Source organism: Centruroides vittatus, unplaced genomic scaffold (assembly GCF_030686945.1).
Source record: "Centruroides vittatus isolate TY-2023 unplaced genomic scaffold, ASM3068694v2 contig_2771, whole genome shotgun sequence".
In the NCBI taxonomy this organism is placed as follows: domain Eukaryota; kingdom Metazoa; phylum Arthropoda; class Arachnida; order Scorpiones; family Buthidae; genus Centruroides; species Centruroides vittatus.
The window spans coordinates 142,903-161,635 of record NW_027121760.1 but is presented as its reverse complement, the minus strand read 5'-3'; the positions used below and the strand labels follow the sequence as shown (position 1 = coordinate 161,635).

At 27.6% G+C, this 18,733-nt stretch overlaps 1 protein-coding gene across 4 annotated transcripts in view; it reads left to right on the top strand.

Moving 5' to 3' along the window:
- LOC136972060 (thymosin beta-like) overlaps nucleotides 1-18,733 on the top strand; it is a 55,825-nt gene that overhangs the window by 15,261 nt on the left and 21,831 nt on the right. The window contains exon 1 of one of the 4 annotated variants that reach the window (XM_067266605.1): nucleotides 3,712-3,864. The exons of 1 other annotated variant lie outside the window; for it this stretch is intronic. Coding sequence is in view for 2 of the 3 variants with exons in the window: in XM_067266604.1 (XP_067122705.1) it covers nucleotides 7,905-7,907 (3 nt within the window). In the remaining variant the exon portion in view is untranslated. Of the gene's footprint in view, nucleotides 1-3,711; nucleotides 3,865-7,636; nucleotides 7,908-18,733 lie in introns of those variants that run through there. 2 more of the 4 variants (XM_067266604.1, XM_067266607.1) reach the window with 2 other exon arrangements.

Genomic DNA, 18,733 nt, shown 5'->3' with positions numbered 1-18,733 from the left:
TGCATATCACCGTAAATATGTTAATACAGTTTTGTTTAGAATTGCGATCCTAGTCGATAGATAGATCTGTATTATTATTATTATTTTGACTAGAATTTTTGTAGAATTTTGAAAGAATCGAGATAAGCAAAGTACAATAACATTTAAATTACAAAATAAAAATTGTTTTAGTAAGTAGAATGAATCATGTTTAAACAGAAATGTGCGGATTTGTATATGTTATTTTTATATTTATAGTGAATTAATGTCATGCAAACTAAATGCGTGATTCAAGTCCATATTCAGAACTAAAACATTAACATATTTATTCTCATTCGTATCAAGTAAGATAAGCATTGTTGATGCTCTCATCCCGGATTTAACTTATCATTTAGTCTATCTGTAACTATAAAAACTACTTCATGTTCCATCCGAAGATTGCATATCATGCTTTTATTTAGTTTAATGCGGTCGAATATGCTCTAGAATGGTTATTTGGAGGAAGCGATGCAGCGGGGTTGCTAACGACCATTAGATAAATGCTGATGGGAGAGAAATATCCATTTATCGTGACATGCATGAGTACATAAGAGTAATTAATGACTATATGATGATTATTATCTTTATTTTTTTAAATGGCACCTATCATCTACTAAAAAATCTGAAAATAATTTATCTTATTTTTAACTTTCGTGGAAGAAACCAGTTATAAATTGATTAACTTTAAACGCCCAGTATTCTTATTATTGCAAATAAGTTATCAATCAAGTATATTATGTTCGAGTTTTATTTTTGTAACTAAGAAACTAGAAAGATTAATAAGTTCATAAAAAAATTAGCTAAAAGGTTGAGAGATGAAGAATTATCTCACAATTAGGGGTGTCTTTAGTTTCCTGCCTGTTAAAGAAGGGGATTATAATTGAAGTATAGACCTACTGGGGTAAATTATGAGAGTGAGAGAGAGATAAGAAACTTCCCTTTCTAGAAATTTTCGTACTACTAAGTCGTTTCGAGTTCAAAGAACTATGCATAGGTCAATGTAAAGGCTACACACACTAGGAAATAATCGCAGAAATAACAAGAATGGTTTTTTTTCTCCAATTTTCTCGTACTCAAATTTGATTTTTTCCGGAAGTATATTTAAAAATTTGAAAAGAAAATAGACGTGATTTTTATTGATGCTACCTTCAACGAAATAGAACGAGAAAATTGTAACAATCATGCGCTAAAAATAGTCTCGTTTGAATCATTAAATGCAAATTTCAAGTTCGATATCTTCTAGCCTATTTTAAAATTATTCTCGTCGTATTAACCCATACTGAAGATCAGCAAACGATTTAATCTACGCGAGATGTTTGTAATAGTCCTTAATATTTACAAGTCTTCACGAAAAGATATCAAAAAAATTCTTGTCACCCTTGAACTTCAGACGATTATAGCAATAATGATAATTGTGAATCAAAGTACGTCTACTTCTACATATTGATTCACAGGGGTTGGCGGATATTGCAAAATTGTTCTTTCAATAAATATTCATCAGATATTATACTCGGATGACTAACTCCCTTATTATGTAGTTTATCGTACAATTCTCGTTGCAGTTACTTCTATTGATAAGCATGAATTTAACTTTTATCTCATAATAATCAATTAAATAAGGGAAATGGCTCCATACTGTCCAGACACAACCTTTCAACATTTAAAACAGAGATTTGGATCTATAAATCACGCTAATTCTAACATGCCATTAATCAAGAGTAGTGTGAGATATCCAATCTTGGCCTCTAGTTATATTGCTCTATAATGTGAGACTATAGTTTATCTAAATGTTTAGACTCAAAGCTTTCTTTCGTGTTTGGAACTGGTTTTGATGGTATATAAACCTGTCAAATTAACTAACACTGTATAGTCACTTCGATAATTCTTATCAGTTGCGTGCTTCTTCAAGATATACTTCGGGACGTTGAAATAAAATAGCATGTGTTTGGATTGACGCAACACGAAATGCAATCGAGAACGCATTAACGAACACTTCCACTTCTCGCTACCGAAAATCTAGGTTAAAATTAATCAATGGCCTGCTTTATTTTATTTATTTTTTTTTTTCTTTTTGCCTTTACTAGAAACTAATTTTCGTTCTACGAAATTGTCACGTCACAATCAAAATGGAAACTACTTTCACGTTAGAAAAACATCTGCTTTTCTATAAGTCAATAGACTTTTCCTGTTTATAATTAACAAATTTTGTATCGGATGAAGAGTTCAATCACCTGCCATTTTGACCATCATCCTATCTGATTTTTTTGCGTGCTCGCATAGCGTTAAAAAAAGATGTTTAGATTGTAAATTTTTCCCAACGTATCATTATTCTAGTTACACTCTAATAGATAAACGCTGTTATAAAAATATAGGCTACTATAATGAATTGCTATACGTAAGATTAATTTAATTATAAACTTTACTCGTTTAATTAAATTATAGTTTACACCATTTAGGATTCACGATTGATTTATATTCGATGTGTGGACCATGCCGATTGTAATGCCAATTCTTCTAAATACCTAAAAAAAAATGTGCAAAAACAACTCATTAACCGAATAATTATTGAAGCATAAAATAACCAAGAATGGACCAGACCTGTGCGAAGTGTAATTAATACTTTTATTGATGACGACATCCTCTTTCAAGCCCGCCTGTTAAACAGCTGCATGGATATATCCCAGTTTTTACACGAAACACTCGATTTATATATTATATTACACACTGTGAATAATTCCGTACGTTATAACGATTGTTGGTATTATTAGAAATAATCGATGGCCCGGACGATATCTGTAAATTAATCATGTACAGTACTGTACAGTACGTGTCAGTATAAAGTCCTGGTAACACCTCACCTTCCTTCTTTAAACGTCGATCGATACAGACGCGAAAAGTGGATAAAATAAAATGATGTGACATTTATACATAGTTTTTTTCCTACAAGAAAATGCTTCCTTTAATGCGTCCATTCATGTTCCGGCTGAAGCAACAACCAAGTTGAAGGCTATTGAAGTTCAGGGACAACCTTGTTCGCCCTGCACACAATCGATCGAAGGCTAGACAGTTATATCGATTTGTTTCCTCGTTATTACGAGACGTCCAGACTACAGCCATTTTTTTTTCTTCTTTTAGCTTTAATAACTTTTCTACGAGGTGTTTAAAATAGCTTTAATACAAACATTAAGGATTAAACTGTTATGGAATAAAATAAAAGTAAAAAACAAAAACAAATTAAAGGCGTTACGATTACATGACTAATATTCAATCTAAATAAAATTAACTGGATAAAACAAAAAGCCACGGATGACAAATGACTTTCGAAAAAGATCATTTGAAATTCCTTCGCCCGAAGGTATCGGTTAATTTGCATACAACTTTATTTATCGCTCCTTTCAGATTCGCATCTATAATAAACACTTTTAAATTAATAAAGTAGAAAACTGGTATTTACACAAAATACCAATATTTATCTGTATTTAATTGTAAATAATAGCTACTGTTTCTTTAACGTAAATACATACAAACAAAAAAAAAGCAAACTAATTTAAATGCCTAGTGTAAATTTTGAATGAAAGTAAATTCTTCGGATATTTTGCCTTTTTGAAAGAATTGACGTAATAGGAAAAAGATACGAGACTCCATACACTGTGTAGACGATCCAATAGTGAGCATAATTGGTCAACACCATCCAATGACGTCACAGTTCACTCCTCTGCATGTAGTGGCTGAGTCATCTTCTCCTATTCTAGCTTATCAACGTCTAGTGCGATTTTGGTAACGCTTTTGCTGTCGAATAGAAATAAGGTTTGATTTAAACCGAATCAAATTTTTTCATAATTTTCGGTAAGTATGTGTTTAGTATAGTCGTAGTGTTCAATTTCTCTGTGTAATATAGTTGCGAAATCGATTAATTTCGTTTTGCCACCGGGTTTGTGTCAGCCAATGGAGAATGGATGCGAACATAAATGGGTCGCGTGTTGTACCGAAATTGATTATTTTATTTTTTTCTTTGGTGTTGCGCGCTTAGTTAAGAAAACAAAGAAGTTTATAGTATAACGAAGATCAAATGGGGTAGAAAATATGAAGAAAACAGGCTAATGTCGACCGACCTTGAAAGATCAAAGGTGAACGATCGGAATGTTGCGTGGGTAATTCAGAACGCCTAAATTTGACATGTTTTTTGCCTCGAAAAATTTAAAAATTCGCTTGTATTTAAGATTTTTTCCTCCAGCTGTGAATATCAGCACATAAGCCAACGATAAAGTAATATCTAAAATTTAAAAAAATATTTTTAAATATTTCAATATTTTGTGCTAACAAAAAGGCATTTGATAAAATGCGGTTGGAAGATCTTATCTCTCCCAGCTTCCTGTCTCGCCCCTCAACTTCCTGAAGCTTTTTTACTGTTAGGAAATGTCAATGTTCCTTTACATAATTTCGTCACTTAAATAGTTTTAATAAATATATAAATGTCATTTTTGTTTTTCGTAGAATGATTTCATAATACATTCAGAGGAAATTAGATTTTAAAACTGCAATGGAAAAAAAAAACCTCTTAAAATTGATAAATGCATTGTGTTGTAAAATTCTCTAATAAATTCTAATTGTTTCCATTTATTTGATTGTATTGTTAGACTCCTTATTTAATTGACTTTTTCAATGCAAGATGTATCTATATTTAAATATAGATTTATAAAACTCTAAGAAACGTTTCCAGTAAAATGCTAAATTTGTTCTACATTTTGACAAATGAGCCTGTCAAAATATAGAACAAAAGTTTTGTATTTTTAATTTTGTTTGGAGTATATTTATTCTTCTAATAGTGTAATCCGTATGAAGATTTTCATGTATATTTAAAACAAATTTCTTTGTTGGAATCAATTTCTCTTTTTATCATAGACTATTCTTGGAATTTATTACATCATATATGTTGCACAATAAGTACTGTATCTCCAAATGAATTAATTTATATTTGTGTAGTGCAATATTCAAACTATGATAGCTATTTTCACAAGATGGCTACTATTTTGAAACAGTTTAAAATCTTAAACTTGTATTGCAATGATTGGAAATAAATGATTTTTAAAAATTGGCCCTTTTTCGAAAGAAGAAAAAAACTACAATCACCGATGTTTTGCAATATTCTATTTTGATATTGAAATATGACTAAATGGTTTAAATCTGTGGTGATTAAGTAGTTTTGAAATTCTCTATATTTATGAATTTATATTTTGATGGCAGATTACCCTATGTATGTGCACTAGGTGCGCACACAGGACTTCATCTTGAGAGGCCTCAAAATTAAAGCAAAAAAGATAAGCCTCTAAAGATTTAGTGAACATTTAAACAGTATGTTACAAAAGAAAACTTAGAGACATTATTAAGGACTTTATTAACATTAAAAAAGAAAAAAAAAAAACACGTTTTACTTAAACTGTCTTCTAACAAAATTTCACCTAGGGCAGGAATGGTGAAACTTTTTGAGCCCACATAATGTATAGTAAGCAAACCTATCTTTTTAAAGATGTTTATGCATGTCCAAGGTTTAGACTTCAAATAATGATATTTAAAGAAATTAACTGAACATGCTTTAATTAGAATAATTGTGAAAAAGCTGATTGGAAAAAAATGATGATCAGGTGATAAACTGAAAACATGATTGAAAAACACAGGTAATAAATTGAAACCATATGATACTTATGTGTCACAGGTTCACCATAGGCTCAAAGGAATGTAATCTGCTAGTGATACATTTTTATAAATTCATAAATGTACTGTACATTTTATTTTTTCTAAATAATAAATTATTTAATTAAATATCAATGTGAAAAATGATTATTGATACCAAAACAAAATCATCTAGAATTTAATGTTTGTTCAGAATGATCTTAGATGTGTTATCAAACAAAATTATAAATTTACAATTTGAGGACCTTTATTTACTTAAGTACAGTACATTTTTGTTTCTGACAAAATATATCAATTTATTTACTAATTTTATAGTGTGTGTAGGAATATTAAAGCAATTTTTTAAAGTACGGATAGCAAAATGTTTTCAAAATGCCTCATAATGTAGAATGATTTTGAAATTTCACTAAAACTTGAGTATTGCTATAATAGAGTCAAAATAGTTAAAACATAAGACTTCCCTTGTACTTTCAGATTTCTTAGATCAATCTCTTGTAATTTCTGTACATTCTCAAAATATAAAACAGAAAATTTTAACTTATTTGAACATAATAATCTACAATATTTTCAACTCAAAGCAGAAATTAATTTTTTTTTTCTACTTCCCTTCTCTGAAGATCATTTAATTCTCATTTGGTTTTAATCATTTTGACTCCACAAAAGTAGTACTTTTACTTTTGAATGTTGAAAAATATTGTATCGTTAAATTCTATAGTCTAATTTTGGATTCACTATCAGTTTCAAATGTCAGCTAACAAAAACTTGTATAAAGTTGAATAGTAAAGAATTTCCTTATTGATATGAAAGATCTGGGTTTAAATTTGATCTGAATTTTTAAAATTGTTTTTCTTTTGGCTTTGTTTCTTGTCCCTCACCCGTACTAGCCAATCCCATTGCATGTCAGGTTCATTTGTAAGGGACAAAATTGAGGGCAGCCATATAGCCCATAGTTTGCTGGAGCCATATGAAAAAATGTTTCTTATATAGTTTCTACATTGTGCATTATCTTAGTCATATTTTGAAGAAATTAAATAAGGTTTTGAAATATTTGTTTGATTTTCAGTGATTCTCATAAGATTATAATAAATATATAAACATCCCAAGAAGCCAATGTATTGAAATGATTTATAAATTAATTTTTCAGAAAGATTTTGCCTGGAAGGAAAGATCATGTTTTAAATATGACATGTCAAGTTTGTGTTTGGAGAATGTCAACTTACAGGAACTAAAACGGCAATGATAGATATCTTCCACCACACACCTATAAAATTACATATATAAAATTAGTATAGGTACTATTATAATAGTAGTGTATAATGTAGTGATGGTGTATATAGGTTTTAAGAATGTAAAAATGAAATTTTAGACACGATAGCAAAATGTAAATAAATATTAAAAATTAAAGTACATTTTAGGAAAATTAAAGAATGTAATCAATTATGCATCAGTGATTAAGTTATCCCCATATAACTAAATATTAAATACCATTATTCTAAATCTAAGTCATTACTGTAATTTATTATAAGTTTATGAACTCTTATGATTAACTTTCTATAAATATCAATTGTGTAAAATAGGATTTATTCAAAATTTTTGAATGCTTATTTTTACATAACAATGCTTCAGTAGCATTTAATATTTTAAAAATGTTAGAATACCACTCAATTATTTTCTAATTTGATTTGTCATCAGTTTGGTATTATGTAATGTTGTTTCACAAATCATACAATAAAGTTCCTGTAACTGAATATGCTCTGGAATCCAGGTAACAGAAGACCTACTTTTGACCATCTGCAGTTGATTCACAAAAATGTTGTTACTTTTAATTGTTTTGATGTACAAAACTACTTAATATATATTTAATATTTTCACTATTATTTTTCTGAGTGATTTATCTTTCATTGTAATGATTAAATAGATTTTTTTCTGTAAAAAAGAGAGAGCAGATGGTCATACATTGATCTTTAAAAATTTAGGTTGAACTAGTGACCCAATCTCCTGTAGGAGCTGGTTGGGTGCCAATTGCCCTAATGACCGACGAAACATCGTCTGAATGGTCGGAGAAAGGGTGACCCACTCTCTCCTATATTTTTCTTCTCTATTCGTGAAATGTTTCTCTTAAATGTGATAGTACCAAGCTAAGTGAGAGTATTCAGGATAGTTGAGGATAGTTTGGATAATTATTGTGCTTAAGTATGGTAAGTGCTCTTAGACTAAATATTCTAAAATTCAAAGGGTAATATTTAACTTAATTTTTTGTTTTGTGTAATCCTTAAAAATTATCAATTTTCCTAAGGATTTAAGTTTAAATTACGTTAGGTATTATATAATGAAATTATGTTAACTTTTGATTTTATATAAAAATTTAGATTTGTGTGTGTTTTAAAATAAGAATGTGTTTAGTAGCTTTCAGATTTAATGCTTTTTAAAAGTTGTTTTTTTACACAGTTATATAAATAACTTTGCCATATATTAATTTACATAAAGTATTTGACTTTCTATATGATCCATTTTAAAGAAAAGATAATGTAAATATACTGAAATTTATCATTTTATATTCTTATATGTAAAGTCATTTAAAGCATGCAACATTGTTAGATTTAATATATCAAAAAAGCTGATAAAGGTATTTTAGATTAAGTTGATTAATTTGCATTTCTTAGTCATGAGTTCATTATAAACTTGTCATTTTACTATGCAAATCTTGTTTCAAATTTTGTCATGATTGAGGTGGTTTTACAGCTTCAGAAACATTTTCATAAGTCATGTTCATGTTTACAATAATTCATTGTGAGCTAATTATTCTTAAGAAGTTTTTGTGATTTGGTATAAAATCAAGCTGATTTGTTTCAGAGATTATTTTAGTATAGGTAGTGTTATTTGGATAGAATAATTTTTAAATCAATGCTGAATTCAACCTTTTCAAGTTTCTCATCTAATGATGGAGAGGGATGATGTGTTGGCTCATTTTTTAAAAACTAAATTAAAATGTTAAGAGTTTCTGTCCGTTGGCATATTGGGTATTGGCATTTTATATTTACTAAGTAAATTTTGAAACTATAGTAGAATAGGATTTATTTTATATTTTTAATAAATTTAAAACTTAAACATTCAGCATAATTAATTACATAAAATTATTATATAAAAACAAATCTAGTAAAAATGCTGAATATACAGAATAAAAGATTTTAAAACTTTCTAAGGTGAATACAGATCTGTAGAAAGCCGTCTTCAAAGCAGATAGTGTTTTACAATTGATATATTGCTGGGTGTGTATTTTGATGTAAGTAGGGCATGTAATATTTACACTAAAATTCATATTTTTTTTTTTTTTTTTTAAATTAAGAAAACTACTTATGAACTAAAAACATCTAAAGGGGGTATCCAAATGTCTAGACGTGGGCCTTTTTTTACCATACCTTTTTGGACTGCCACGACCCTTGTACCCTATACCCAAATCCACCTAACCTACTAAACAGCTTGTTTTCAATTGTTAATCTTGTGAAATTACATAGTTGCCAACCAGCAGTGCTGCTAGCTGTTTGAGCACCCGTGTGCAATACCGATTATGCCTCCCCTGTTTAACTACGACTACCTACGCTGAGCTTGCCAGCAATACCAATTTGCCGCCCCCTGGACGTGCCGCCCGCGTGCGGTGCACGCCTTGCATGCCCGCTTACGGCGGGCCTGTTGCCAACCCACCGTATTTTGGAGGTGAGAATTTGTCTTAGAATGACAACTGCTTCCAGTCATTCTGAGCTAGAAAATCTCAGACTTTGAGATACCTTTTTAATGCATTGGCTTTACAAATGGATATATGACAATACTAAAAATCCAAAGTTTACTTATAAGATGGTTCCTTTAGAAGTTGATTACTCTCCAACATTAACATTTTCTTCTGGTTCAACATTGCTGAACACTTGAGTTTCAGTGGAAGCTTTAAATTTGTTTAATTTTTTCATAATTTTTTAAAAATACTTCATCTAGTCAAGATTCTTTATAAAAAAAACTTCATAGTGTCAAACTTTATTCTATTAGTTATAAAACAGGCTTTATACAGTTTGATTTCTACAGGTACTGTACATTCCACTAAAATTTTTGATTAGTAATATTTAATAATCTTTTTAAGTTCAAAACTAGAAAGCAGAATATTGTCAGGAGCATTGTGGTAAAATTTAATGGCTACCCAGCATTAGAGAGCAGTAGCTTCAAAATAAGTGAATAATTCTAATTAAATTGATTTTATTGAAATATCTATTATTGAACACTTTTTATATGTTGAATCAATCATACTTCTTTTACATGTTTCAACTAAACTTTTGTTAGAAAATCCATCTGTTCCCAATGTGGACATGGCAAAAGGCATGACAAATAAGATTAAAAATATACAGGATGGGGAATAAATGAAGCTAGACTATGGCCAAGCAATTTTACTATTGATCCATCAACAATCATTGCATGAAAACGTTGCTTCAAAATTATGATCAATGAACCAGTCATATAGCCCTAACAGGACCAACAGAAAACAATGCATGCATGACAGATTAATTACTAAAGGCAAACTCGTGTAAGGACAGATGGTGTACGCATGCATTACATCTGCAGACACTTAACACCTACAATTTTTATTTGACTGTTTTTAATACAAATTTGAATATTTTTGGGTTGAAATGGACAAATTGGACACACTAGGAAAATTTTTCAATCAGGACAGTGTTACAAATTGGGCAAATCTCAAAAAAATCCGGATGTATAGCAACTCTATTTTCAGACTTAATTTTTCAAATTTTACTCTGAAATTTCTTCCTATGTTAACTATATGTAATAGAAAGGAGTGCTAAATTTTAAAAAATGCTACAATACTACAGAAGTTAAAAAGATAACTATAGATTCTTAACCTTGATCATATGCCACTTAGTTTATGCCATACTTTGATTCTGCTATTTTTGTATTCACTTACAGTAACGCTATTTTTAAGAATTTATTTTTAAAAATGTTTTTCTGTTAAAACTATCGATGCTTTTTTACCGTAAATTCATTTTAACTAAAACTCCTCAGAAAAATAAAACTGTAGATAAGGAATATGAAAGATGAATGTTTTTGTTGATTGTTTCAAATTAGTAATTATCAGGTAAATTCGGTGTTCTGCCACTGTTCTGAGACTATACATGAAATAATTGTCTTTTATATTGCAAATATTTTTCTCGCCATTGAAAACTAATGGAATAAATAAATTAGCTTTTCAAAAGAGGATTTTAATATGTTAATGAAAAAAATTTATCTGTAGATTTTAAATGAAGTCTGGGAGATTCTAAATTTTTCTATATTATCTATGTATTTTCAATTTAGTTTGTTACAATTTTAAGTAAATTTCTAATATTTCATTAGTATCAAACAGGTTTGCGAAACAATTGACAATTCATTATTAATAACAATTCTTCGTGCCTTACTCATTCTTTATTTATTTCAAACAATCCAAATTTTAAATTCTAAAAATTAAATTTTCTAACTGATGGTATTGGATTTTAACAACTGATCTTTTAATATTTCTGTATTTAGAATAAATGAAATTTAATATTTTAAATAATAAGTTTTTACATTTTTACTGTGAGGAAATTGTAAATTTTTATTGCTTAAATATTTTAAATGTTCTTTGTAATTGAGTGTTCATAGTTTTTGGAATTTTAGATTACTTTTATAAACTATGCATAAAGATTGCAAATTAATGAACATTCGTTAGCATAAACAGAACTTTTTATTATGAGTACAGATGATATTCCTATATTTTAAAAAATATATTTAGTGAGGAAAAATTGTAATTATTTCGACAAAAGTGTTTGTATATAGAAAGTTATTCACTAATTTCTGTATTAAAATTATATAAATAGTAACTTTTTTAAATGATTTTAGATTATATGCTATCAAAAATTTTTGAAATAAGTTTTAAAATTGTTTTGTTTTTTTCATATGTTAGTTCTGATTAGGTTTTATCTATTATTATTCTTGCAAGTTATAAATATTAACATAAATGTGACTCACTATGCAATTAGCACTGACTATATCTTGTTTCATCTAATTTATCTTAAATATTAACATTTGACCTTGTGATGATCTAAAAATAAAATAGTTTTTGTATTAAACGTTCTGCCTTTAAAATGAAAAAAATATTTTAGATGTTTTATTGGACCTGTATATTCATATTTCTCAATGGTTTTTTTTATAAATATAAAACTTTGTAAAATAAATAATTGATTACATAATTATTTGAAATTCAAATTAAAATATTCTTATTAAATATGTATATGTAAAAATCCTATGCATTTTTAAATATACATATATAGTAGCCTTACAGGGAATTATCTTTTGACATGCTAAGAAATCATAGCTTAAAAACCTAGTGATTATGGAACGAAATTTAGAATTATATATATATATATATATATATATATATTTTAGAAATTACCTATGCAGATACCTGATGTTAGTCAAAATCAATTGCTTAAGGCAATTTAAAATTTTTAAACTTTGTTAGAAATTAAAAATTAACCTTTTATGATTCTAAAAGTATTATCTTTGTAAGATAATACTTTTAGAATACTAACACAAATGGCTATAATACTATATGTATTTTGTAAGGCTGTAATAAATATTTTGATTCATACCATGTTTCAAAAAGATGGAACATGTCACAATAATTCTAATTTTTTTTTACTTACATTACTTCAATGTTGGGATGTAATTTCTAATCATATCTTAATTTAAATAAATATAACTTTTGTTGCTGAATCTCAAACTATAATTACTTTTTTCGATGGTTATGATGAAATTTCCAAGTGAAATTTATCATAGAAAATGTGAGATCATGTAAATATTGTACACCTTGCATTGATTATATTACCGATCTCAGTTTACATAATGATCAATTCTTTATCAAATTTATTGCACTATATAGTAAGGTAAAAATGTTTAATTGAAATCATGTGACTTCCAGTCTAGAAGTTCATATAGTTATTTGGAGTCTCTAACCCTACACTTTCCAAAGTTGGTCTTCATTTTCATTTAACTCCATTCTAAAGATTACATTCTCACTGTCATCCATCTGTCCTTTGATACAGGTCTGAAACTTGAAAATTTCATCCTAGTAGTGCTAATAAATACAAAATGAGAGAGAAACAAAGTGAAAAATATTTGATAGACTTGTGGGAAAGATTAGAATCATTCAGAACATCAGTATTCTGCGATTTTTATCAGACTTTCTTAATTTGGCATATTTTTCCGAAGGCCTATACGATGACTGAATTCATCTTTACTTTTTCATAAAGAACAAAGTTTATTTGTGAATATGAAACTATTCATTTGAGAGATTTGTATGGAAGTTATAAAGGCTTTTTTTTTTTTTTTTTCTTGTATGTTGTTGCTCATCAGATTGAATTATCTTTGAATCATTGTATACATCTAAAATTTTTTGTTTTATGTTATGTAGTGTTTTCAATTCAGTTAAGTTTTAATTGTTAAATGTAACTTTTTTTTTTGTCCAATCTACTTCCACAAGTTTATATATATATTGAAAATATCAAAAGCCCTTTAAAATTGTTTCTGGTGAATCTGTTTTTCTATAAGTTATATTTATTCAATGTTTTCGTTATGAAACTGAGGTATTGTAACATTTTAGCTATAACAAATCAATAAAGTTAAAATATCAAGTATTAAACTTTAATTGAGTTGATTAGAATTTCCTGTAATGCAGAATGCTACAAATTGATATTCAACTTCTTGTTAAGTATTTAATATTTTTATATTAAATTTTATATTCTAATATTACATCATTCTCTTTAGATTATTTTCAAGTGTGTAGCATTATCACTCAAAATTTGGAAGATTACTGGATGGCATAATTTCTTAAATTTCATTTTATATTTTGTTCCTAATGCTTATAGATGTTACTTTTATTTATTTTTGGTTTATATAGCCAAAATTTATACAAATAAATAACAGATTTTATATTTTTCCTACATATCTACCCATTCTTTTCAACTGTTTTTAGTAAACTTATTTGACTCTGTTTAAAGAATAATGCAAGCATAAATATTATGATTTGAAGATAAATAATAATAAATATTTGGTAACTTCTCAGCTTGGCACAACTTATGTTCTTATAAATATTATTCTACACTAGTGGTTTCTTTCCATTATAGAAAATATCCATTTTGCTATTAATTTTGCAGAATCATATGTATTGTAATTATTATAATTTACTGAGAACAATGAAAATTTAAAGATTTTTGTCGTGTTAAAATGAAAAAATTCATTCTCACTTATTTCATTATTATATTCACTTTATAATCAGTATTTGTAATATATATAATATAAACTGGGAAAACCAAAATAGTTATGTAATGTATAGTTTTCAAATATAATTTTAGCTTGTTGAACATATTTAAGCATCTCATTTTTAATATATAAGAATATAAATTACATGGTTGGCACCTCTTTCAGGCTGAGAATTTGCTTTTTAGAAAGTAATCAGACTGAGCTAGAAATTCTACCTTCTTGAGATAATGATTAAAATGTGTTAGCTCTGCAAACATGAGATTTTAGTATTTGTTATAAATACAAGTTTGCTCATATGCTGGTTGTTTAGAAATTGTCCATTCTCAAACATTAATATTTTGAATTTAATGTTGTCAGACCTATATAAAAGAATTCTTGTATGCATGCATATAAATTTCATACTGTGGTAAATATAAGACTTTCCACTGTTTGGTATGATTAAAGACCTATTTGAAAGTTCTTGGCAATCCAAGTCACATGCCAAAATCACTTCTAGGCTGTAGGCTATAAAGAATTTAAATTTTTGTAATTTTTTTTTTCCTGCAGATAATTAACTTGATACAGTACATTTCATATACTTAGAATACAGTAATTGTACCATATATATGTTTTTACTAGAACCAGCAATATAGACACACTCTTGAAAAGCAAACATTTTCATCCACTCTAAAAGGAGTTTTAAAATGGAATTCAATTTTTGAACAGTTCGGATCTTCTGTGTTACCACTGCTGATAGGTGGATGCACTGTGCATATCCATTAATGGATATATATTTCCCAGATTTAGGATGGTGTTATCTTCCTTATAGTTGATGGCCTTTTCTTTTTAAGGCTGTCTTGTAAAATTTCCATCAACTCAAGATATCTGAATTGAGTTCTATCCACTATTGTGTAGAAATATATATACCAATGTGAACTTCGGAATTTCCACGGGATTATATATACGCTGTATCTACATATTGGCGGCAGTCATGTCTCCTTCAATCAGGAGTGGCCACATAGAAGATCCAAATTGTTTTAAAATTTTGCAATTCCATTTTAGAACTCCAGCCTGAAGATGTCCTTTAAAATGAATGAAAACATTTGCTTTCCGAGTAAGTGTTTGTATTGATAATTGGTTATTGAGTTAGTTTTATCTATATATTAACCAGTAAACTGTTGTCTTTTATCGTTTTCCTAGTTATCAAGTCAACTTCAAAGTCAAAAATGGAGACATAAGATTAAAAGTGTCAAAATTCCGTCATTAATTGAACATAATGCTAAATTTTACAAACTATAGATTGTTTTTTAATATTAAAACACAAAATTTGCACTGCATGTAAAGATACAAGTGGTTATTTTGTTGTTAATATAATACTCTTGTAAAAATTTGTACCATAAACTTTTATAGAAGACATATTTTTAAAATGGGATATATTAATCTATATTAAAATTCAATATTGAAAAATATCAAATTCTCTGTTTTGGTTTCTAAAATTTTTATTCAAAAGTTATATTTATCTGCATTATTACTTTAATTTTGCATTGTCAAAATCATGGAGAATGCATATTCCTTAACATTTTAAAGATTTTATAAACCAATCTGTTGTTTGTATAGTAAAATAGATCTATTATTAATAAAGTAAAATTTAAGCAACAGATAGAACAAAACAAAATCAAGATAATCATCCTGATTTTTATTTTTCTTAAATATGGATAAACAGATAATAATAGAGGATAAACAGGAAATAATTCCAAATGCTTTAAAGTATGTTCTTGCCAACTGTCTTTTAAGCAAAATGTATCATAAAGAAAATGTGTGCTTTCTAATTAAATATCAAATAATTAATTCTATTAAAAAAATTTCTCATTTCATTTTGATTTTAAAATAGTAAAATAATTTAATAATTTGATGATAGTTTTCAGTTCTGTAAAGGAGACTGCATTTCATCTAGATAATGTTTGATTTTATATGGCAATTGAATATGGCTATAACTATTGACGAACAGGATTATATGTATTCTGAGACCGTGTCTTTTTATTTGTATTTATGTTCACTACTAGGTGTATTAAGAGAGACAAGGCTTTTTTACATCTTTATTTCTGGTTCTTCCCTATGCCGATATGCATTTCGGCAGAAGAGGGGCCTAAGCCCGAAACGCGTATCAGTATACGGAGGAACCAGAAATAAAGATGTAAAAAAGCCTTGTCTCTCTTAATACACCTAGTAATGAATATAAATACAAACAGGATTATATCAAACCATAAGATAAGACAATTATGATTTCTAGATACTTTCACTAATTTAAAAATATCTAGTAATTCATTGTATGCACACTTAACACTAAATTCAATGCTTTTTACATCTTGTAATGAGTTCAAAATTTCAATTTTTTTCTTGTTAGTCAGTCGTTGTCATAAATGTTTTGATAAATAAGTTATGTTGACTGTTATGTAGTGGAGGTGATAGTTAAAAGTAGATTAATAAACCACATTTATAAACTGGCCAATAAATTTGTAGTATCAGCATTATTTAACAATGCTTATTGATTTAGTATATTTAAATCTTGGATCAGCTAATTCATATAAATTTCATTTGAAATCTATTTTTAAAATAACTTTGATACACTGTTTTCAAATATAAAATATTGTATCTTACATAAATTGTCTATAATTACATTGTATAAGAAAATCAGTGGTCCTTAGATTTGGTAGTCTGTCATTAGTTAAATATGTAATATTTAAATTCTCTTAACATATTAAGTTGATGATATAATTTCAATTTCTTCTTAATAAAGTATTGTTAATAATTGTACAAGGATATATAATCATTAGAAAACTCTCAAAATGAGTAATTTTATAGAGTTTGTTCATTAGTAAAAAATTGCAAATAACTATTGTATTAATAACAAGTCTGCAGTATAGTACAGCAATTTTATTTTGCAGTGTATGCATTCTTTTGATAATTATTAATGATTTATTTAATGGGAAATGAGTCAAACTGCATACTCATAAGCTTCTGTGAATTTTTATCAAATTTACATAGCCATTAAATTTAGAAAATTTAAAATTAAGTCATCTACGTTAAAAATTTGTAATAGCAACAAAAGCTTCTAAAAGTAGTAATAAAAATAAATTTGATTTAAAAATATTTTTATTACTAAATTGCATTTCTTTTCAAGATGCAATATTTTTATAATGATTTTATTTTCCTCAACAAATGTTTTTAAGGGGTTGACACTACTTTTTTAACAGCAATGCAACAATATCTTTTCATCTGAACTAACTTGAGTATGAGGAGCATTTAACAGTAAGATTAGATTCAATATTCTGGTATTATAAAAAAAATCATTAAAATATTTTAAAATGTTGGCATGCATTTGTGTAAACACAATCAAGAACAATTTATTGTTTTGTTAGCTATAATTGCAAATTGGATATGACAATCTGTAAATTAACTTTTAAAAAATCCTTTTCCAATTAGCTTTGTCAGGTAGCAATATTAAGAATTTCTCAAACAAGTCAATCAGTTGCATTTTGAGTAATGGAAAAGTAGTTCTTTTTATGCTAGTTTTATGCAATTTTAAATTGTTCGACCTGTTGTTTCGGCATTTATTTATACAAAAATATGTGAAGTTATGCAGAAACAATCCTTCGTGATGGTGTCAAGATAGTATGGAATGAAATATATTGCAACAATGCATGAAATGAATCTGGATGGGCCTGTTACCTTTGTTTTGCAGTAAATATGAAAGCGTAATGGATGATGATAGCTTAATAGTTGTGTTATCGGTAATTGTGTTAAGGATAGTATCGGATGGCCTTAACATTGATTTGGGTGAAGTTGATAAAAACAAAATTTGATTAACTCTGGCACTGAAATGAGTAATAAAATATTGTAGTTTATTGATGAAAATTGATGTTTCATTGTCATCATCAACTATCTTCAGTCACGATACCAATTTGCCAATACTTGAAAGAGGCTTTATTCTTTGGAAGGCAGAATATACTGCTCTTTACCAAGAATTATGAGAAGAGAGACAATTTTGGATAGTTTTTAAGAAATCTTAAATGCTAATTTCTAAAAGCATTTCTTAAAAATAAGATGAATCAACATTATTTTACTATATTTTTGGATATCAAGGAACATATCCTCCTAATTTTCATATATTTGAATGAAAATTTTTTTAATGCAAAGTTCTTAGGAATGTGCACATTATGCAAAAAGATAATTCACTGTAGTTTTCTTTCATGAGCTTTATATGCTATTATTAGAAGTTACTACAAATGGACACATTTTGATAATTTTGGTAATGTGAGTGAAATATTGACTTCGTAGTTAATTCTAACTTATACAAATTCTTAAATGAAAATACTAATTTTGAAATAATACTTGACACCGTTCTAGCTCTTAATGAAACTGTTATCATTGATTTTAAAATTAATTGCAACCATGATAAACTCTAAACCCCAAGAAATTCTTCAGCCATTTTTCACATTTTTTAATATAGTTTATTCAGAAGAAATTTTTCTAATTAAACATAAATTTATATAATGTATTAATTTCTTCATCCAAAATGTTCTAAATGCTTCTCTAAATATTCTAATGCATTACATCAATATTCACACAGTAAATAAATTTAACTTGTCATCAACCGAGGTATTACATCATGGAAAGTATGAAAATTCAAATTAAAAAAATAATAATATAATAA